At 38.0% G+C, this 23,440-nt stretch overlaps 1 protein-coding gene across 2 annotated transcripts in view; it reads left to right on the forward strand.

Annotated features, from left to right (window-relative positions):
• RRAS2 (RAS related 2) overlaps positions 1–23,440 on the forward strand; it is a 132,308-nt gene that overhangs the window by 54,674 nt on the left and 54,194 nt on the right. Inside the window, exon 1 of one of the 2 annotated variants that reach the window (XM_031459979.2) lies at positions 8,971–9,380. The exons of the other annotated variant lie outside the window; for it this stretch is intronic. Coding sequence (XP_031315839.2) covers positions 9,273–9,380 — 108 coding nt within the window. The 5' untranslated portion in view covers positions 8,971–9,272. Of the gene's footprint in view, positions 1–8,970; positions 9,381–23,440 lie in introns of those variants that run through there. 2 annotated transcript variants of the gene reach the window in all.

The raw sequence follows: 23,440 nt of genomic DNA on the forward strand, positions 1-23,440 counted from the left end.
AGCAGAGAGATTCTCTTTGAGTATTGGTTCTCAAAATATGGTCCTAAGATAAGCAGCATCAGCGTCACTAGGGAACTTGTTAAAAAACAAGATTTATCAGACCCTATTTGAGACCTACTGAATCAGGGTTCTAGGGGTGGAGTCCAGTATCTGTGTGGCAATAAACCCTGCAGGTGATTCTGATGCACACTAAAATCAGCAGAGTAATGCTCCTAACCTCTCTCCCCATCCCTTATTATCTCCGCATTCCTTCTCCATGAAGAGGTGTGATGTATCTAATTGAGTTTGGAACAATGATCTGGGCATGCTCAATTTAACTCCTCCCTTGTTTTCTTCAGGAGCCAGCCCGATGAAGGGGGGCAGTTTTTCTGTGTTCCTCCATGTGTTACAAGCTTTACAGAGGCAGATGTTATCCCCATAAGATGAGATTTGCAGTTTTTCCAGCCCTGCCTGTAACTCAGTGGTAAATTTATTCTGGGAACAATGTAAGCAAGCACAATTGGCCTCCAGTCTATTTCTTATTAGTAATAAAGCTGAAATTTGGATCTCCATCTATTGGTTTTCTGTCTCTTCTTTCGCAATTGGTTCAAAACTTGGGTAGGTAAGAGGGCTGTTACTGATGGGGTCCCTTAGTGTTCTAATACTGACTGACATAGTGGGTGGAGCGTATCTGTCAAGCCCCTTCCCTTTCTAACATTAAGGACGCCATGTCTCACACTCTCACTCCAGGGCTCCTGAGGGCTCCATGAAGAAACCCTTGTTTGTTCTGACCAGACCACTGGTGCTGTACCTGTGAGAGACAGAGGTAGCCCATGTCCCATGGGGCACAGGAGGAAAGATTGCAATCACAAAGCGTTTCCTTTCAGTTCTCTCCTGAAACTGTGTAATTCTGTGAGGGCAGGAACAGGGTCTAGAAACCACTGTATTTTAAAAAAGCTTGCTAGGAGCTGTCTGCTCTGCCTTATTATCAGGTTCTACCATCTGTCTAACCTAGGTCATATAGCTGCAATTGAAGTGGTGTCTGCCCTTTGGTTCTGGAGACTAGAGATCTCTTAGCTTATCATTTGAAAGAAGAAAGGATTCCCCCTTCTCTCTCCCATTCTTTTGGTCTTTTCTGAGTTTTTCACAAATCTTTAAAATAGCCATAGTCACAGTCCTGCTAAGAGGTGTGGATGAAAGAGAGAGCTGCTATAAACCAGGCCTGGGTGCTACAGGGAGGTCAGTTTTCAGGGCTTAGTTCCCACAGAGCAGCAGCATGCCTCTCTTTGGAAGGCTGCTGCAGCAAAGAAAGAGATAAAGCAGCCATTACAGTTCAACCTGAGGGATGGAGGACAACGTAAGTATTTTCTGTATATTGACCTTGATTTGCAGTCTCTCTGGAATAGCTGGTTCTCCTAGACTATCTAACTACCATTTATTTTTATATAGTTAGGTCATGTGTGTACAACTGTTTTATGTAGTTAAATCATACATGTACAACTCTGGCTTCTGCTTTACCTATCTCATTAAAAATTGTTTATAAACATAATTTTATATTTTTATTGATTAAAAAGAAATAGAGATTGGACTTCATTAAAATGAAAAACTTGTGCATCCAAGAATGCTACTGAGAGAGTGAAAAGCCATAGAGAATACCTTTGCAAATAACATATGATAAAAGTTTAATATCCAGAATATATAAAGGACTCCTAGAACTCAACAACAAAAATGCGAACAACCTACTTGAACAAATAGGTAAAGGACTTTAATAGACATTTCTCCAAAGTGAAGATATAAAAATGGCAAATAAGCATATGAAAATATGCTCAACATCATTAGTCATTAGGGAAATGCAAATCAAAATGATAACTATGGCTGTAATAAAAAATGGAAAATGACAAATATTGATGCAGATGTGGAGAAACTGGAACCTTCTCACATTGCTGGTAGAAATGTAAAAAGTTGTAGCTGCTATGGAAAACAGTTTGGCAGTTCCTCAAAAAGTTAAACATAAAATTACCATTTGATTCATCAATTCCATTCCTAGGCAAATACCCAAAAGATTTGAAAACAGGAACTCAGGTATTTGTCCACAAATGTTTGTAGCAGGACTATTCACAATAGTCAAAAGGTGGAAACAACCCAAATGTTCATTAGCAGATGAATGAATAAACAAATTGTGGTATATCCATACAATGGATATTATTCAGCTATAAAGAGGAATGAAGCATGAATATGTGGAGGAATCTCGAAACATTATGCTAAGTGAAATAAACTGGACACCAAAGGACAAATGTTGTATGATTAAACTCATATGAAATGTCTAAACTAGGAAGAAAGTAGATGTAAGGACAGAAAGTAGATTAGCGGTTATCAGGGGCTGGGAGTAGGAGAGTATGGGGAATTGCAAAAAAAAAAAAAAAAAGATAAATACAGTAAAATGAAATGTAGAAAATAAAACTCACCTGTGATCTCACTACCTAGGGTAACAATATCCTGACAATCTTTCTTTTTTAAAAAATCTGTTCATAATGATTAAGTCCAAAGCTTTGCTGCCCAGACCTCATGGGTTCAAATATGCACTCTGCCATTTATTAGCTGTGTGATATCTCTGTGCTGAAGCTTTTTTTGGTAAAATAGAAACAGTAATAGAACCCACTTCATATGGTTGATTTGTGGATTAAATTGAGTAATATGTTTATTATGATTAGCACAGTGCCATGCTCATCTTAAGTGCTCAGTAAATGGTAGCTATTGTGTGTGTGTGTGTATGCAAAATGCATTATATAAACATTATATATACATTATTATATATTATAATACTGGAATCATACTGTATACACTGATTTGTATCCTACTCTTTTTATTTTCCTATATAAATAAACATTATTTTTAATGGCCACATAGTATTCCATACTATAGCTATAGCATTATTTATTTAGTCAAGTCTCCATTGTTGAATATTTAGGTAGTTTTTCACTTTTTATTATTTAAAAAAAAAATTGCATTACTGGACACCCTTGCTTATTTCCTTCTGGCAGCCACGCCTGAGAAGGGTGGTGTGACTTTGGCCGTGCTTAGCCTTATCTTGGACTCCCAAGGCAGTGCACTCCATTAAGTCAGTCCTCAGCCTAGGGGACAGAATCTGAGTTCCAGTTGTGCTTCTGCTCTATCTATAGGCAATGTTGAGGACTGCTCTTTTCTATCTGGGCCTTTGCTTCCCCATCTTTAAAATGAGAGCCTTAGAGGGATTGAACTCAGATGCTTCTTCTGCTCTAAGGCTCTGTGATTCTCAGATGATCCTCCACTAAGCTGTGGATTCCTCCAGCTCTGTTGTGGCCTTTCTTACGGCTGTGTGTGCGCACGCTCCAGCCTGTGTTTCAGTTTCTATTCTTAGCAGCATGATCTTTATACAAGGAATAGATTTGTGTGTCTGTCTCATCTCAGATGCATGCAGCTCCGGCTGGGTTGTTTCATTCTCCACCAGCCATTCATTGACATTAGAAGCAGTGGCCCATTAAGGAAACAAGTAGATGGTGCTCTTCCATCAACCATGATAAGGATCGAATACTCTGTAATGTGGGGGATTGACCCTCTTGGCTCACCAGGCCTGGGCTCTATCTGACTCAGCTGTAGATGAGATCAGGGGAATCTTAGTTTCAGCACCTCCCTCCGCACTCCACCCCCAGATCCTTTCTCTGGGATGGGCCAGGGATGGTATTTGGGCAATGGTGGTTTTTAGAGATGGTGAGTAACCAACATTCCAGATGAGAGGGTCATCATTTGTTCTGAAAAAAAGAGTGGGTAGGGATGAGTCTTTTCTCCTCCAAGAGTTCCCAGTTGTGGCGGTGTCTCAGAGACACTTTGGGTATTTAAATATACAAATTCACATTCTTGGTCTGCAACCTCAGAGATTCCTATTTATCAGGTCTGGGGTAGAGCCCAGGTTCTTCATTGTAGCAAGGGAATTCAGATTGCAACCTAGGTGGGGAACACTGACATTTAGTAGTAGGATTTGCGAACTTTTAAAGCCCACAAAGGCCAGGCAGGTAACATCAAATGGGTGGAGGGTGATACAAGAGAGCTGGTCACTCTGAAGAACAGGAACACCGATACCTTGTCTCAAGGGCAGTCTGTATTTACCTTTTGCCATTTGTCCTGTGATAAGGCTGACCCAGTGTTGCTAGGCATCCCATTTAGTTTTTTCAGGAAGAGTTAGAAATCTGAATTTGTTTGTGAAGTAGTCTAAACTCAAATATTGGCAACAAATTGAAAATTTTTTAAAAATTAAATTGTGGGCCAAAACATACCTGTTGGCCAAATCTGACCCTGCCTCTGCCCATTAAAGTCTCTTGACAGTCCTTTAGCCAGATCATTGCTCAACTTAAGTTAAAATGGTGCATTCAACAGCTCTCTTGATTGGTAGCATCACACTGTCTCTGCTGTGATGCTCTGCGGGATCCTGGATAACACCCAGCTTGGCACGGGGCAAAGAGCTCTGGGCATAGGAGTCAGGGGACTTGTATCCTGCTAACAACTTGCTAGGTGACATTGGGAAAGCAATTACTTCCCTAGTCACAGGATTTCTTTCAGTAAGGTAAGGGTGATAATCTTTATGGTCCTTCTCAAGGTTCTGGGTCATTCTTCTGATGAAGATTTATGTACTTACCTATTATCTCCTAGGTACTTAAGAAGGAAGCTTTTATAGATTAAGATGAAAATTCATCTTTAATTGGCTTGAATGACAACTAGTTCCTCCTTCCATATTCTCCTATGTGTTTAGCGATTTGTTTTTTCAGGGGAGTTTCTTCTTGCTGTGAACTTCTGGGTTATTTCCTAAGGGCAAGAAATCATTTTGGACTAGAATATGTAGGTGGAGTTGAACATATGGGCTTCTTGCTTGATGAGCACTCAACTTGGAGTTGAATTTAAAAAAAATAAAGGAATAGAGTTTATAGGAGGAATATCTTGAAGTAAAAAGACATTTCCTTACTAGCTTAAAAAAAACCCCTGCAATTGAATCTTTTCTCCTCATAGCTTTGAGATTTAACTAAGATACGATAAAATTCACTTTAAGAAGAATACAATTCAATGGTTTTTAGTATATTTGCAGAGTTCTAATTTCAGAACATTTTCGTATCTCAAAGAAACTCCATACCCATTACCAGTCACAGAGCATTTCCCTCCTCAGTCCTGGTAACCATGAATCTACTTTCTGTCTCTGCAGGTTTTTCCTATCCTGGAACTTTATATAAATGGAATCATATAATATGTGGTCTTTTGTGACTGTCTTCTTTCACTTAGCATAATAGTTTCAAGATTCATCTATGTTGTAGCATATATCTGTACTTTATCCCTTTTTATTACCAAATAATAGTCCATTGTATGAATATACTACATTTTATTTATCCATTCATCAGTTGATGGACAGTTAGGTTGTTTCCACTTTTTGGCTATTACATATAATGCTGCTATAAACTTGTACATACAAGCATTTATATGGACACATGTTTTAATTGATCTTGGGTATCTACTTAGGGGTAGAATTTCTAGGTTGTATGGTAAGTCTGTTTAACCCTTTGAGGAAATGCCATACTGTTTTATAAAGTAGCAGCACCATTTTACACTCCTACCAGCAGTATATGAGGGTTTCAGTTTCTCCACATTCTTGTCAACATTTGTTATTATCTGTCTTTTTGATTATAGTTATCCTAGTGGATGTGTGGTGGTTTCTCACTGTAGTTTTGATTCTGCAGTTGAATCTGTTCATGATTGGCCTGACCTAGGTCATATGCCCATCCATCAGCTAATTACTGTGACCAGTGGAAGTTGATAATCTTAAGTGAATTAGGGTGAACCCCTAGAGCTGGGGAGTGGATATCAGTCATTCCAGAACTACAGAAATTTGGAGATACTATTTCAAAGGAAGGAGAGATGGATGCCTGGGAGGCAACCAATACATGGTTTCTACAGGATGGGTTTGCTTGCTTGGTTTTAGTGTTGAAATTGCCCTGTACACAGGGATTGTAGTGGTGCAGAGTAGGAAGGAAAGGAAATCTTGGTTAGAATTCAGGAAAGAAGAAGCTCAGCAAATAAATATTGAAATAGGTTCTACTGAAGGTAAGTTTCTCCCTGAAAACTATAGTTACTCGACAAATATGTGCACACTAGCTGGTATTTATTACTGCCTTATCCTCTTTTTCATTTACTGTTCAAACTATCATCAGGTTCAGAGTCCCCTAAGTGCCCCTGTGACAGATGCAGAGTCACAGAATAGTAAGGAATTCATTACAATCACTTTAGGACTAATACCTGATTCCCCCAGTCTAAATAGTTATGACTGGTATAGCTATGGTTTTTGGTCAGGGAATAACTTTCTTTCTTTTGGATATTTTCTGATTATCATTATCTTCTTGAAAGCAGAGAGAGATTTTGCCTAGTACTTTAGAAGGGAACCTGTGTAAGGAGGACTCTTTAGTTATCTTTTTGGTCCTGAAGGATTATGGGAAATTTTAGAGCTAGACAGACACTGAGGGACGCATAACTGGTCCTTTCTCAGCATTTCCTTGATATGGGTTCTCTTTCTTTTCTTTTTCCTTTTTCTCTTTCTTTTCACATTGATAACTATCTGCATTAAGGCTTTTTTGGCTACTGCTGCTGTGTAAAAAATGTCCCTCTCCCCTCAAAAAAATAGGTTCTTCATACAGCCATTTTGTATCACACTAAAAAAGATAAAAGAGATTTGACAACTAAATGCAATGCCTGGCCCTAGACAGGATTCTGTATTACAGGGGGAAAATGCTCCAGAGCACATGATTGAGTCAGCCAACAAAATTGGAATATGAATGGTAGGTTAGACGAAAGTGTTCATATCAATGTTAAATTTACTAAAGTTGATAACTATACTGTGGTTACATAAGATAATATCCCTATTCTTTGGAAATATACACTGAAGCATTTAGGGGTAAGGAGCCATAATGTTTGTAACTTACTCTTAAATGGTTGAAAAATTCATTTATATATAAATTATATATATGTATACACACATTAATTTATCATAAATTTATATAAATGGCTATATATCATGTGTATGAAAGAGATTAGAGAGGGGAGAATGATAAAGGAAGTGGGGGGAAATGCTCCCAATAGTTGAGTTTGGGTAAAGGGTGTATGGGTGTTCTTTATATCTTATACACTGAAATTATTACTGAATAAAAAGTTTTAAAAAGCACAACCAGTTTACTGTTTTATTTTGCTCATGATTCTGTAGGTCAGGAAGGGCTGGCCCAGGCAGCTATTGGCTTAGGGGTCTTTCATGCAGTTGCAGTCAGATGCCAGCAGGGGCTGCATTCATCAGAAGGCTGGACAGAGCTGGGTGTCCAAGAGGTCTCACATGGCTGGCAGTTGATACTGGCGGTTAGCTAGGAGCTCAGCTTTTGACTGGCATGCTTACATGTGGCCTCTCTAGCATGGCAGCCTCAGGGGAGCCAAACTTCTTAGGTTGTTTCTCCCAGAGTGAGAATCCCAAGAGAACAGGTGGAAGCTGCGTGGCCTCTTCTGACCTAGCCTTGGAAGTTATACAGCATCTCTTCTGCTGCATTCTCCTGGTTCCAAGAGAGTCACTAAGCTGTTTCCAAGAACTTGCGGTCATGTTCCAAAACTGCCATAAATGCTTACTACACGCCAGGTACTGTTTCATGTGCTTTATATGTATTAATTCATTTGATTCTTTCTAAAATCCCCCTTAAGGTATGTAGTCTTACTGTCTTTGTTTTAGAGCAGAGAAGATGGAGGCTTAGAGTTTCAGTAAGTTCCCAACATCACACCATTAGCGAAAGATCTAGGATTTGAATCCAGACAGTCTGGCCCCAGAACCCATGGTCTTATCTACTACCCCACAAGTCTCTACATTCAGCTGCTATTCCTGCTATATTTGGTTAAACTACCATACACATAGATAATCACTTTTCATTCCCAGTCACTGGTGTGCACGCTCCCCCAACACGATCAAAATCACCTGACACAAATCTTGCCTTCTCAGCTCTCTGATTTTGCATATGCAGGTTGCTTTCCCTGGGATCCTTTCCTTCCAGTTATTCATCTGTCTAAATTATTTATCCTTAAGGTCTTTTAGGACGTCTTCCCTGACCACTCAACTTTGGAATGAGTGCTTCTCCTATGAGCACACAGGCCACATGTGCTTTTAGTTACAGTTCTTATCATTATGCCTTATAATTTGCCTGTTGTCCTGGCTGTTTCCTCCATTGGACTCTAAGTTCCCTGAGAGCAGGGACATTATTTTGTTTACAAAAGGATCTCTACTACTGAGCACAGTGCCTGTAGTGTGTAAATGAGTACAAACTAATCTCTCACACTCACACCCTTAGAATACAATTATATTTTTCTCACACAGAAACACACAAAAAAAAACCTCTCCTGACACAAAATGTGCTCCGTTTACTCTTGTCCATGTGACCTCCATCACTGACTCAGTCTGTGCCATTCCTCACACACCGACACCACTGCAAGCCTATCACACACACAATTATTGTGACAGCTCGAATCTTCTATCAGTCGTACATTGTTTTTCATATAGTGATGGTCACCATCTGTACTCAAAACTGGATATTTACCCTTCTACAAACTGAGTTAAGATAACAACAGCGCTATTTTTCACACATGCTTTTACATACTGTATTTTTTCATCCGTACAATCCCTGACAACCCCTGACATACAATTATGGTCACACACTGTCTACTGTCTTCTTCCACTCCCACTTGACACCCACTCCCGTGCTCTTTCTCACATACACACACTCACTAGCACACGCGCACACACAGCTGCTGCCAGTTAAGGGATTGGAGGGGCACGTGGCTGGGGTCTGAGCCCTTTTGGGTCTGCTCGAAAATCAGCTCAGTCCAGCGCGGCCCCGCCCCGCCCCGCCCCCTCATGCATATGCAGCACCTCAGCCCAGCGGCCCGGCCCCCAGACGGCCATTTGTAGCGGCGCTGGAGGCTGCGTTTCGCAGGCGCTGAGGAGACGTGAGGAGGAGCGCGACCCCCGGCCGCGGCCGTCCCTGGTCTCTGCGGTCACCCAGGTTCTCCGAGCCTCGGGCGGGACCCGGCCAGCCGGGGCGCCGCGCTGCTGCCTGGACCGGTTCTTTCGGCAGCTCCTGGCGCCCGGGACCCTCCCCGGCCGCTCACCCGCAGCCCGCCGTCCGCACAAGTCCCCGGAGCCGGGCCTAGGGCGGGCGGCGGCTCGGCGTGGCCGGGCTGGGCTCGGCGGCGTCCCCATGGCCGCGGCCGGCTGGCGGGACGGCTCCGGCCAAGAGAAGTACCGGCTCGTGGTGGTCGGCGGGGGCGGCGTGGGCAAGTCGGCGCTCACCATCCAGTTCATCCAGGTGCCTGGAGCGGGCCTGGCCAGGGGCGCTGGGGTGGCAGCGGCGGCGGGCGGGGGCTTGCGCTACCTGTGGCGGGGCCGCAGCTGCAACCCCGCCCCAGAGGCGCCGCGCGGGCTGGGGGCGGGCGGGCGGCGCGCGAGGGGCGCGGGGCCGGCTCTGCCGTCCTGACCTGTGGTCGGGACGCCCAGTTCCTGCCTGCTGGGCGCCCTGCTCCGCGTCCCGGGAGTCGGGCTTCTCAGGAATGTGTCCAGGAGGGCGGAGCTGGCAGGGTGGGAAGCGCAGATCCACCTTATCGCTCCGACCGCGGCCCTATCCCTTTGGGAGAGGCAGCGCCGCCGCGCCGAGCTTCCTGACCCGAGGCCGGGGCGCAGGGCGTGGGGCTGGAGCCTCATGCGCTTGGTTTCTAGACGCCCTGGGCGCCTCCTGCACCTTGGGTGCGATTGCGGTGGCAACTTGGCGGCGGCTCCGCGTGGTCTCCGGGCTTCTCCGCGCACGAGCCGGAGCTGCCCGCTTTAAGCAGTGTGTTTTCTCTTTGTGTGTGTGTTGTGCTTTTCTTTTAAGTATTCTCTTAGGTAATTGTCCGGGTGGGAATGTTTGTTAATGCCCCAGGGAAATGGTGGCCGCGAGGAAGTTAATGTTCTCCGATAGGGGTGAGACAGTTTCCTAGGAATTCCTGGTGCCTTCCTGCTTCTCGCCGTGCCAAGGTGAAGTTTGGGGCGGGCCAGGCTAGGAGATGACCGACCGAGTCCTGCGTTCTCCGTTTCAACCACCCTCTCCCCCACCCCCACCCCTCTCTGGTAGCTTGAGGCATAAAGTCAGGAATTGTAAAGAAAAGGGAGGTGGAATTCTTGATTCGTAGGATTTGCTCTTGTTAGGAGGTTTTAGTGATCTTTTTGTGGGATTATTAAAGAGAGAAACCCTGGTATCTCTCTCCTTTTGTCAACCTAAAAGGTGTGGCATATGCTGGGAGAGAATGAAGGTACTACGTTGTAACAGGTACCAAAGATATTCTCAGTATGTAAGGATTATTATTGAGATGCTTTGGTGAGATATTTATTTCTGGGTTCTGTTTCATCCATTTGTTATCAATTGGGATACTTAAATTTCGTTTCACGTAAAGTTTATAGTGACGTTAAAATAGAGTACTGTAACATAAATGAAAATGTTATCTTTCACATTGACTAAATGAATAATAATTGTTGTTATACTATTTCAAAATATTAAAAACTGCTGCTAAAAATCTTCGTATCCGGGAGGAGAGGAGGTTTATATAATGAGCATTTACAGCATGCTCATTAGTGGGTTAAAAAAAATCACACTGAGTAAGAGGTGAGATTGGTTTTAGTTTAGCAGGCTGCGGAAGCAGGGATGCTTTTTTGTTGCTATTTCCCCTAGGGCCAAGAGAGACTCTAAATAACTGATGGCAAAGCAAAACAATTTATAGCAAACTCTTTGGGGACTGTAGTTGAGGGTGGGTGGGGGGTAGTTGGTGAGGAGTGAGAGAATAATCTTGGGTTACAGTATTAACAAACAGCATTACCTAAAAGACTTAAACCACAAATATTCTTTAGTTTTTTAGGAGGAGGGACCATCTGAATGTATTTGAATCCGTTAAGTTAATTATTTAAAGTATTGGAACCCTTTGTTTTGGGAAATAGTGTCAGAAACCATTAAAATAACTAATTGCAGTCTGCCTAATGTTTTTTCCAGAATTCATTTGTTAAAGAAACATCTCCTTTGTGAGTAGTAATGTAACCCAGGTGCTCTCAATGATCTAAAAGAAGTAAAGGAGGCATGTATATGCTTGACAAAGGTACATATTTATGCAAAGAGAAAAACTGAGCTTTGAGTCATGCAGAGTTGAATGCTAGGTCTTGCTATGTCATTTATTCACTGCGAGAACATTGCCAAAATATTTAGCTTCTCTGAACTGCAATTTTCTTTTCAGTAAAATGGATCTGATCATTTAATAATCCTTTAAATTATGGGAGTGACGTTAGCATTGTATCTAGCATGAAGTATGTACTCAGTTAATGATGGCTATTATAAGTGTATGTGTACACTTCTGTAACACATTTAAATGCAAAGGAAATTCAGAATCAGGGAAAAAGTCAGTTTGCAAAGGCTTGATAGAAGTCCTTTGTAGGCTTGGTGGTGGGAAGAGAGGACCTGCCTTACGTGAGTATCAGGGAGTGGGGGAGTCACATGCTAGCTTGGAGAGAGGAAGTGGGCAAGGAGGGGAGTGGGATAGACCAGTGACTTGGGGCCAGTGAAAGGGAGGAACATAGGCTGTGACTTTGTGGAGACTTTCTGGAGAGGCAGGAGCCAGACCCCTGGATCCAGTCTCAGCTCTTCCACTTACTGCATGTGTAATCTTAGGCAAATTACTTAACCTCTTGATACCTTGGTTTTTCCCATCTGTGAACTGGGGAAATACAAAGTACCGGATACAGTTGTGGAAATTAATTGAGTTAACATATGTCCAGGATCTAAAATGGTGTCTAGTACATAGTAAGGCTACAAACATTATTATTGTTGTTGTTACTATATTGATCTTAGCTTATGGAGCTAACGTGACCATCATCTATACTTAATAGAGCTGCTATTTATTGTCTGACTCTTTGGAAATTAAAATTCATTCTGTTATAATTGTTTAGCATTAGTAACTGGAGGGGAGGAGATAGTAGAAGGATAATAATCTTAACAAGGGGAAGTCACTTCTCTTTGTAGGAGATCAGGATGGCACAACTCAGTTTTATTTATTTCGTAAGACTCCTGAGATAGGACACTTTTTGACAGTGTTCAGTGTATTTTTCTATTACGTGATCTTGAGCAGAAAAAATGTGATAAACCTATTTGGGAGTGGAGAACTTAAAAACAACTTTGCCTTTAGCCCTGACTTTCTTTAACCTTAAATTTACTTGTTGCCTTTTATGCATGTGAAGAACTACAAAATTAGGACATTAAGGCAATAATTACTTGAGATGGCTTTTCCTCTTTAAAAGTGAATATAAGACATCATAAAACATCTGTGATATAAAATGTAAAGTATCATTAAGAGTATATGTGTGTACATGACCTCCTTGCTTCTGTTACTAGTTTTTTGAAAGACATCTTAAGTTCTGTTGTAAGTAGAACCCCTAAATGATGAGTAGACTCTGTAGTTAGAGCTTAAAATTGTACAAAGTGAAATGGAGAGAGCCTTGGCTATCTGGGTTCTAGGTCTCCCTACTCTGGTGACACTGAGGAATCTCTTAATCTTATGTAGTCTCTTCAGGGCTTTAATTTCTTCTCCAGAAAATGTTGAGTTTGGGTGAACAAGTCTCTGCATCGTTGAAATTCTAGGTTCATTCTTACTTAGTTAACTAACTTGCTGTGTGTCTTAGGTCAAGTTTCTTAGCTTCTCCAAGCTCTAGTTTCCCGCATGAAAAGGGAGATTAATATTAGTACTTTTAGAGTTTTTAGAGTAAGTAAAATAATACATCCAAATCGTTCAGCACAGTGCCATCTAAGAGTAAATAAAATAATAAATTTGCTGCTGTTACTTCTGTATCTTGTTCCTCCAAAACTAAATTTTTAATTTATTCATTTTTCCTGGATACATAATTTGGAATATTTTAAGTCTTTGAATCCCTTCCCCACTTCTCACCCCAACCTCCTACTCCCCTCCTCACTTCTGTGTAGTGTTTAGGTGATGAATGTTGAGTTGGGGAAACTTTTTATCAGTTTGGGGTTGATTTCCAGAAATAATGGAGTAACCGTTGGGGTTTTAGGTTGATACCTTATCTGGCAACTCTGAAGAAAGACCATACGTGATTTACAGAATTAAAGAGGAATTTCCCAGCCTCTGTTCTTCGTTTAGTGTCCTGACTTTTTATTCAGAAGTTTGTCAGATTTTGAGCTGTAAGGGGTAGCTGATTTCTTGAGTATTGAATTTTAGTCAGTCTTACAATTTCTTAGCCTGGACCTGACTCGGTCATTACTTTTTACCTAGTTTGCCTTTTGCTGAATGCTCTTCCATTGCCTTTTCCTGAATCACATCTGAGAAAAGATTTCAGGACATAAGCATTTGTGTTAAGTTAGTTGATCCTTGCGTGAAGTTTGTGAGTTTAGATTCCTGAATTGCTGTTCTATTGTTGCATCTTGAACACGTGCCCTGCAGTTAGAAATCACTTAAAATAGCTTTTATCTGTGAATTTGAAATTACACTGTAGACTTATTTTTAGTGTGCAAATTATTGTTTTACATTTTCAAAGTAACTTACAAGTGAATTCTTTGGCATTAAAAAATAAAGCACCCCTCCTAGTGGTAGTACATACTAGAGATTTCTTCATCTTGGTAGCCATTGAAATGGTTCTGATGATAATTCATACATATAAGTGCTAGGCACTCAAGGAAGGACACTTTCTTTTACAGAGTGACTGCTTTTGTCAGGAGAAGTTCTAACCTAGGGCTTCTTAAAACTCATTCTTTTTGTTTGTGTCTAACCTTTGTTTGTGTGTCTGTCTTGGGATGGGGAAGCTGCATGAGTTTAGTGGGGATACTTCTGTTGAGTAGGTTAAGAATCCTGCTTTCCCTTGTTATAATACCGTTAGAAGACAAAGTAATGACAGTCAGCTACCTGCTGGGATGGGATTTTTAATTCATTTGTATTGCTGAAATGTCAAGGTTCTTTCCTAAGCTTTGAAATGAAGGTAGTCTGTTTAATTCAGTTAGAAAAATAAATTGGTAACTTTAAAGTGGGGAAGGAGTGCGGAAAGAGACTTTCTTAAAACAGTATTATTTTTAAAGTTTTTAAAGTCTCCTTTTTCAAATTAAAATTGATCTCATAAAATTGAAACAGATTTTGTGATGCTGCGTAAACATTTATTCCTTTTTTTTTCTCCTTTTGCTGAGAAAAATAGGGTATTTTTAGGGTATTAGTTTCTTGTTGTGAAGTGATAATGACTAAGACTGACTGCCTGTAAACAGTGTGGAGTTAATGTCATTGAATCTTCTTGTAAGGCCTTGATCTTGAATTTGGGTAGAGCCACTGAGTGTTTGGGATTGAAACTTAGTTTAAAGTAATGTCCTTGATAGGCCTTTGATTTTTTTCTATTTTGCAAAGAAAAATGTCTCTCAAGCTTTTATAAAAAAGCTAAGATAGATATGTTTATTCACATATTTTCTGTGTGGTTCTGAAAGAAGGAAAGAAATATAAGTTGTCTAAAATTGAGTTTCTTGTTGCCTTGTAAATTATATTTTAGTCTTAGTGTTTTATAAAAGCAATGTGATTGTTTATTGGTTACATAGCATTAAATAATATTAAATCATAGTTTAATTTAAAATATTACAGTTACAGAACTTGTTGTTTATATACATTAGTGGTTTAATATGCCAGCCAATTTATCTTGTCACCTCATATGGTGATTTTTTTTTTCCTTGGAGAAAGAACTTTGTATACAAGTAAAGTAAAAGTTCATTACTTGAAATACAGATATATGTGCCAAAATGATACCTGATGTGCTTTTAAAAAAAAAAAAACTTTACCCAGATTTTTCAAGTGCTACCATTTTTACTGTATTTTTTTTTATCTCCCCCGGCCACACGTACACACTATTTTTTCTGAATTATCTGAGTGTAGGTTGAAGACAGTGCCCCCTTATTTTTAAATACCTCCATGTGTATTGCCTAAAAGGAAGGGTGTTTGCTTATATAAACATAGTGTATAACCAGAATCAGAAATTAACACTGACATATTACTAATCTAATATGAACTTTTTCAGATTTTGTCAATTGTCCTAATGCGTTTTATAGCAAAAGAAAATTGGAGATTATGCAGTGCACTCTGTTTCCATGTCTCCTTTAATTTGGACCAGTTCTTTGTCTTTGTGTTTTATGACATTGACATTTTTGAGTACAAGTTAGTTATTTGTAGAGTTCCCTAAATTTGAATTTGTTTCTTCATAGTTAGAGTCATTTTTGGGACAGAAAGAGTGTGGAAATGATGTTTTCTTCTCAGTGCATTATATCAGGAGACATAAAGTGGATGTTGATTTGACTATATATGTATTTATCTTTTGACTCAATAATCCCAAACCTAGGAATTTACCCTGAAAGTGTACTTCCAGAAGTATGAAAATACATGGTGCACGAAGTTACAGCAATGTTTACAATAAAAAAAAAAAAATTAGATACCTACAGGATAGGAGTGGGGTTAAATAGAATATGTACATTCACCCAGTGGAGCATTTTGTAGCTGTAAAAGGAATAAGAAAGATCTCTGAATTAATTTGAAATGCATTCCAGGATAACTTGTTCAGTGAAAAATACAAAGTGCAAAAGTTAATACTCTATTTGTAATATGCTATCTTTAGTGTAAGAAAGAAGAGGGGGAATAAGAAAATATGTATGTATTTACTCATTAGGGCAAAACCAGCACAGAATGGATAAATCAGAGATTAAAGAGATTATTGATTAGCTATCGAGGTGGGTAGGGATGAGGGAGAAAGAGGTAGAGGGAATGGTGATGGTGACTCTTCAGAGGAAACTTTTCTAATTTTTGTGGGACCATGTTTAATGTTTCACATATTCAGTATATAAATAGCAAACATCAATAAAATCAATTAAGGAAGAAAAAAAATCACCCCATAGTGGTATATAAAGAGAAACAAATGAACTGAATATTTTTTCAGATGACTAACAACCACACTGAAGGAGGGAAAGAAAAAAAAAAGTAATAAAGTAACCTTTGAACAGGTGTTTGGACTATGTCCTCAGGATAAAGACAAAAAGAACTAGAAACAAACACCAAACTCTAGTTAATAGGCTCCCCCCTACTCCCTGAACCATGGGTTTGCAATTCTGAAACCGTTTTCTGTACTAGAATTAAGTAAATAAGTAAATGTACTGTGGAAAATGGGACCTAAGTTCCTCACTGTTGGAGAAGGGAGTTTTAAGTATGAAAAGGGGAAGGCTAGGAAGAACTCTTGATGCGTGATTGGGATTGAGGATACTGGCATGAACTCAAGGTTTAAAAAGTATATAGATATAGAAGTAGATGCATGTGGCCACACATACATACATCTATGCATTTTTTCCCCAGCTCTCCCTACTGAGAGTCCATAGAAACAGTGACACTCTTTTAGCAATGAGAACGCCTAGTGCCAGATCTTGATTTCTGAATACCAGTTTTTTACTAAAAGGAGCCTTGGAGAAATGACTGATCCCTTGGTTTGGCAGGGGAAAATAGAAGATGACTTGGAGCATCTTGTAATGCCAGAAAGTAAAGAAGTGCTCAGAAAACAAAATGCTGGTGGCATGTGAAAGAGGCACAGCCAGCCTGGAAGAAATCCCACTGGTTAACTGGGGCAATATCATGGTCAGAATAAAGAATGGTAGTAATTGATAATTGCCTATAAAATAAGAATCTGTGAATCCTTTGGGATTATAAACAATGAAGGATGAAAGGAGGTTCTTCCTTTAAGGTAGAATCCTAACTAATATACAGAGAGGACATAGTGAAATTAGGAAATCAGCATTTGGCAGTCAACAGCTGGTTCAAGTAAGAATATGGGTGTTAAAACTAGTCGGTAGAAGTTTTAAGAGCGGCTGGGTATAAACAGTCTCAAAGAATCTGCCCATAAGATATTGGTAATTATCAAGGGGAAGATAATAACCTCAGGGGAGAAACCTGGCTGACATCACCTTGACCAACCGGTCAAAGTTAACCCCGCTGGTATTGCTTTAGGTAAAGATAATAAGCAGAGTTTGTTTTAACTCAATTGTGCTAATGAGCTCTGGTCTTCATAGTCACCCAAGCTAGGCGCTGATTGAATTTAAGCCTGAAGGAACCAAGTTGAAGCAAAGGAGAACATTTTTGCTTAATTTTGTGGGCAGATGCCTTTTGAGGGAAAGGTTGATTTGATTAAACTTATGTTAGGCTAATATGGAATTTGGCCATGATCTTAAGCATAATGACCTCCCTTTGGACTAACCTTATTTTTTGCTATGTAGATGTGTTTTTTTCCCCGTGTTCTTTGGTGGACTTGAAAAGAAAGTTTTTTTAACTACTCAGATTTACCTTAAAATTATTCATACTCTTAAACATATTTACTTAGAAAATCAGAATAATTGTTTTATTCCCAGTTGTGGAAAATGAGGAATTCAGCAGTTTTGTTTGCTGTTTTCACCCACCCCTTTCATAAATTTAGTGTCCTTAAAGCATTAAAAGTGTGTGATTGCAGTGTTTTTAAGAGGTTGTTTTTTGTCTTTGCATTTGATTTTGTTATAATTTAATAGTAAGTAATATTCAGTGGTATTAACCCCTTTCTCGTTAGGAGTTATTGCTTTCATTTGCCATTTCTATCATTCTAACTGGTTTCAGTCCTTACAAGCAATCCTCATTAACAGCTACTTTTTATTTTGAGTTGTGATTTAGAGAACACTTTCATGTACTTTCAATTAAGATTATTTTTACTTTTGCATGATAAATGATGATTTGGCTGAGTATAAATTATTGGTTCCCAAGATTTTTGTATTAAAACTGCTTTATTTATCTTTTGTGTCTTTACCTTTATTTAACTGGCCTCACATTTCTGTTCTGCGGGAGTAACTTGTTTTCTGTTTGTATGCTTGTAGCCTTCTCTTATCACTGGAAATGGAAAATTTTATCAGGATATGACTAGAAGCTTTTCTCTGTTCATTGGTTTTCCATGGGAAATGAGGAAACACTCTCAGGTCTGGGAAGGTTTTCTTCATGTTTCAAGTCATTTTCTCAATTATCTTCTGAAATACCTATTTATGCATTGATTCTTTGAAATCTTTATCTATATTGTCTTAAGTTAACCAGCGAAAAGGCTAAGATAGTCTCCATTCTAAGAGAATTTGTCAAATTTGCCTTCTGTATCACGATGAAATTCTGTATGTCAAATCTAATTACAGTCTTAGACTTAATGCCCTTGAAATCTCAGTCTAATATTAATAGTGGTACTGTTCTCTTGTCTTAAGGCCATAAAGCTGTTATTTTCTAAAGCTTGGTACTGTTTAAGGAAATAACACTTTCTAGGGAAGAGTTTTTTCTTGTATGGCAGAATATATTTTAAAAATTTATCCTCTCATGAAGAGTTGATCTTAGCTGCTCTTGGTGTTGGAAATAAAGAACGGTCCGTCTCTCAGAATTACTGCAGGGCACTGAGATTCCCATTCTTTTTTGATGCTGAAGGGCAATTACTAGGATGCTTCAGTTTTTGGAGTATCAGTAGCAGGATTTCAACAAATGTAAAATTCTGTGAAATCTGCTAAGACATCCAGCCAAATTCGGGGGTTTTTTTTTTTGGCTAAGAAGTATAATTTTGGAGAATTAGAGATGGTTAAAAGGGATAGTTTTCAAGTTTATTATTCCTTCAAGTCTAAACTTTCTACATTGAGGGAAGTGGAAGAAGCTTGGGAAGATAGCAGGTTGGTGGGAGAGTGTGTGTATGTTTTGGGTTTGTGTGAGACAGTAAAATGCAGATCAAGGCAAAGATTTTTCTTGTTGGCACAGGAATTACAATGGCCTAGAATCAAAAGTTCAAGTCCTTTAGCGTGTGTGTGTAATCTGTATGATTGTTTTATACTGTATTTTGTATAGATGTCTTTTTCATGATTTCATAAATAAATTTTGTTGTGCTGTTTCCTTTTTTAAAAAATGAGATTGATTGCCATTTGTTTCTCACAGTAGTGCTTTAGGTAACTTATATGCTATAATTAATATTTTTAAAGGTATTTTAAAGGATTTCTATTAAGAGGTATTCCAGAATGTTTCTTATATTACCCCTACCACAGTCTGTAGTATCCTTAATGACTTTTGGAAAGGCATTGTAAGACTGATTTTGCATTCTTTTGATATGAAATCTTGTACTTTTTATTAATTCTTAGGTAACTTTAATTTCAGTTTGGGTATCTCCTTAATTTTTAAGTGATTTAATTTTGAGGAAGGATTGAGTGGATCCCTTTGTAGATTTCTAGCTTTGTTGGGATGTGGTCAAAGAGTATGACCTGTAAATTCCCTGTTTTGGAACATTAAGAATTATTAATGGCCAAAACATACCCTTGATTTTTGTAAATATTCCAAGAACATGAGAGAAGAATGAGTATTTGTAGCTTATAAGGTACAAAGTTTTACATAAATCTATTAAAATGGAAATTGTTGGTTGTATTATTCAAATCTTCTATATCCTTTTTTCTTGCCTATTTAATCTGAAACTCTGAAATACATTTATTAAATTTCCCATGAAGACTGTTTTAATTGTTTCCTTGCATTTCTACTTTTTCTTTATTTTGATGTTATATTATTTGGTATATAAAATGTTGCGATGATTACATCTTTCTTATAATTAAATAGAACCAATCTTTTGCAGCGTTTTACTTTGAATTTCAACCTGTGATATTATTGTTACCATTCCTGTTTTTTGTTTGTATGCATTTATTTCATTTGTATTTTACTTTTGGGGGGGCATTTTATGGTAAGCTTTTGTAAATAATACGTAATGTGATCTTTAAAAAATCAAACCTGAGAGTCTCTGTCTTTTGGTAGGGGAATTCAGCCCATTCACATTTATTGTATAATATAATTATATATTTGTGAAATAATCTAGATAAATTTGTTTTGATCCTTTTTATTCTTTTTATATTTTATATTCTTTATTTTTAATCTTTATCCACACAGGCTTAATTAAGTTTGTTTTTGTTGCTTTATTTCCCCTGCATTGAGAGTATAAAAGTGGAGATCATTTTAAAAGTAGAGATTGTTTCTGACTTAACTCCTTGTGCTTGCCTTTGTCATATTTATAAGTAGTCTATGAAATTAAACACAACTGCCATATTTTTGTTTTTTAAACAGATACCTTAGACCTGGGAAAGTTTATACTGCTTATCTGAGAACATGCAGCTTGACGTAGTGTAAAGAATCCTTGTGAGTCAAGATATTTACCTAGATCTTGGTTTAGCCCGTATGTGACTGGCTTTGGACAAGATAACTATTCTATGTCTGATTCACTTTGGCATTTTTCTTTTAAACTCTATTAACACTAGAATGTTTACAAGTAAAACAAATATTTTAGTAGAGAATTTTACAAATTTGGAATTTTTGCCTGAATGTCTACCTCTTGGTTGTATTTGTTTATATATTTTATTCTTCATATTTAGATTTTGAGCATCATAGACCAGAAGTACTTTTGTTACAAAGAAGAAAGCATATGGCAAAGTGTTTGTGAATGTTTATTAATTGCTTGTATTAAGTCTTGAACAGGACATAATAAATAGTTGAAAAAAGAAGTCTTTGGAAAGATGAGTTGTATCTATTATGGTTCCATAGCCGCTAGTCACTGAAGAGGATAAAGAACTAAACTGTTCTTGATTTTGGGTTTGAGTTTCTTTGTAATTAAGAGATTGTCCATATGTGGCATATGAACATTTGATTCTTGAGTTTTAGAAGTTTTAGCAGTTGATCCATAGGATTCAGTTTCATTCAAAATAATCTTTGGAGAAGATAGTCCTATTTTAATTTCTCTCTGGAAATTCTGACTCAGGAAATGTAAAACAGCCTGAGTAAAGTCTTAAAGATTTATTACTTTCATTTTGTTTCCTGGTGGGTTTTCTCTCAGTGCCTTGGTTAAATGATGACATGTGGTTGAGATAACAACAGTCAGCAATTTGTTAGTTGAAAGGAAAAGAACAGTAAGCAAGTAGTTGAGTCAAACTGCAAAGGAAGATTTGTGATATAACATTTAAGTTTCACAAATCTTGTGGAAAAGATATGTGACTATTTGTAATTTTATCCCCTTTGCCTCTGAAATTAAGATTGTCAGTTAAATAAGCTAGGACAGTTTGCCGTACGTGTGTATATGCATGTGCACAAGCAAACATGGGGATGTATCTTATTTTAACTGAGAAAGGAGTGAATTTAAGGTTAGAGAAGAGTTTGTTGCCTTGTGGAATCAAAAATGGAGTTAAATATAAAACAAAGGTACGTCTGTGATAATTTAATGAATTGCAGACATTTAAATGAATAATAATAGTAGTTTGAATACTACATGAGTTTATTATTTTCAGATATTGCCATGGTCCATGCCAACTTGGTTTGAATTAGCTTATTTTTAATTGCCAAATTACTTAATGTTAAAAATTTCTTATAACCATTGCAGTGTTTTATGGTAAAGGCACTTTTCATTCAGTTGAAAGTTAAGAATGGAGTAGAAATTAGTGAGCTTGCACATTATAGTAGAATTCAGATGCCATCAAATGTTGGATGTTGGGATTATTTCTTTTTTTTTTAAACTTTTAATTTTTATTGAAAATGAAAGAAGTCCAGGAGAATAATTGGTATGCAACTATACAATGTTTTAAGCGGCTTTCCTATTCCTATTAAAGCTTTGTATTTAAAATGTTATGTTACATGATATGTGCTTCGCAGTCTTGGAATTATTTCCTATGAAGTCTGATAGGTTCTATGATCGTCATTATAGCAGGTGTTAAAATAGTATCAAAAACTTTGTCTTCTGTTATAATGAAAGTATGTGATTCTCAGTTTTTAGGTTTACATTTAAAAACAAACTGATGGTTTTTTTTTTTCTCCTTCAAATTGCAAATTATGTATTTAGTTAGATTTCTTTATAGCAGATCATTTCAGGAAGGAGCCATTCGCTGAGCTGATTAGTCAAATGAAGTTGTCTGACATGGGTTACTTTAGTTTGTGGTTTTAAATGAACAGTACATGGTGCACAGCTGTTGTTCCAACAGCTTTGTTCCAGCTGTCTTACTGGCCTGTCACAAAATACCCCACATTCCTTTTTTTTTTTTAATGAACCCCCTTGTAATATTCTATATTTTATTACTTAAATGAATCCTGCTAATTACTTTAATGACTTTACTTTTAGGCCTATCAATAGCTATTTATTTAGAATGATGTTAAAATGGATTATGAGTAATAGATTTAAACCTTGTCATATTTGTAATTATTTTTGTGAATTAAAGTTGGAGTTGTAAAATACTAATACAGATTGTGTTAAACATTGAAAAAGGCACCAAACTTAAAGAATGTTCCCCAAGTAAGTAGTTGTATGTGGATAATGAAACTGGCATCTTCTAGTTTCTTATTTTAACCTTGTGTTTGTATTAATAAGCTTCAATAGAATTGTAAGATGAAAAGCTGTGATTTTGTGTTTATAAAGCTTATATAGAACCTGTATAGATAGACTTTAGTTTGTGTTTTTTTGATCAGGTGGTTACACTTCAATTCATTTTCCTATCTTGCACAGTAACTGAATTACAATACTAAAGGTTTCAGGTTTTGTTTTGTTTTTTAATAAGGAACAAAGATCTATGAAAAATATTTTGAGTCAGTAATGACTAATATATATTGAACATTTTCTTGTTAGACACCATGCTTAAAAGCTTTATAAGCATTGCCTTATTTAATCTTTACAATTTATTATTTCTTTTTTGCAGATATGGAAACTGAGGCTCAGAAATTAAATAAATTGCTCAAGATCCCGCAATAATGGCTGATGGGACTTGAAGCCATATTTTCTTGATTACAAAGCACCTAAGAGGACTATACTCTATTACCTTGCTCAAAAAAAAAAACACATTTTATGAGTTACCTTAATAATGAAGTCTTTGCCTAAGTTTTTCTTTGATTAGGTTCATGAAGCATTTTCCATTTAGTTGAAGTTGGGAGAGCTGAGATTGAATAGGGAGTGAAGTTTTGCTTAAAGCATCCCTTACCTCTCTTTCTGCTCCCTCCTGCCTGTCTGTGATCAGTTTCCCATTACTCCTACACATGCTGTTCTGGCTACTGCTTTCCCCAGACCTGGCAACACCCAGACACCTGCCCCACACCTATTTGAAATTCCTGCTCTCACACAGTGCATTATGATTAGAGAAACAGTCTGATCACACTTAGTCACACTCTGTGTGAAGTATATATCCATGACTCTCCTGAAGCTGTATCCTTTACCAAATATGCCTTTTTATCTGACTAATTCTTAGTCATCTTGACAGATGTGGCTCAGGGTTCATCTGAGCCTTTCCTGGGGGAA

Source organism: Camelus dromedarius, chromosome 12 (genome assembly GCF_036321535.1).
Source record: "Camelus dromedarius isolate mCamDro1 chromosome 12, mCamDro1.pat, whole genome shotgun sequence".
NCBI lineage: Eukaryota > Metazoa > Chordata > Mammalia > Artiodactyla > Camelidae > Camelus > Camelus dromedarius.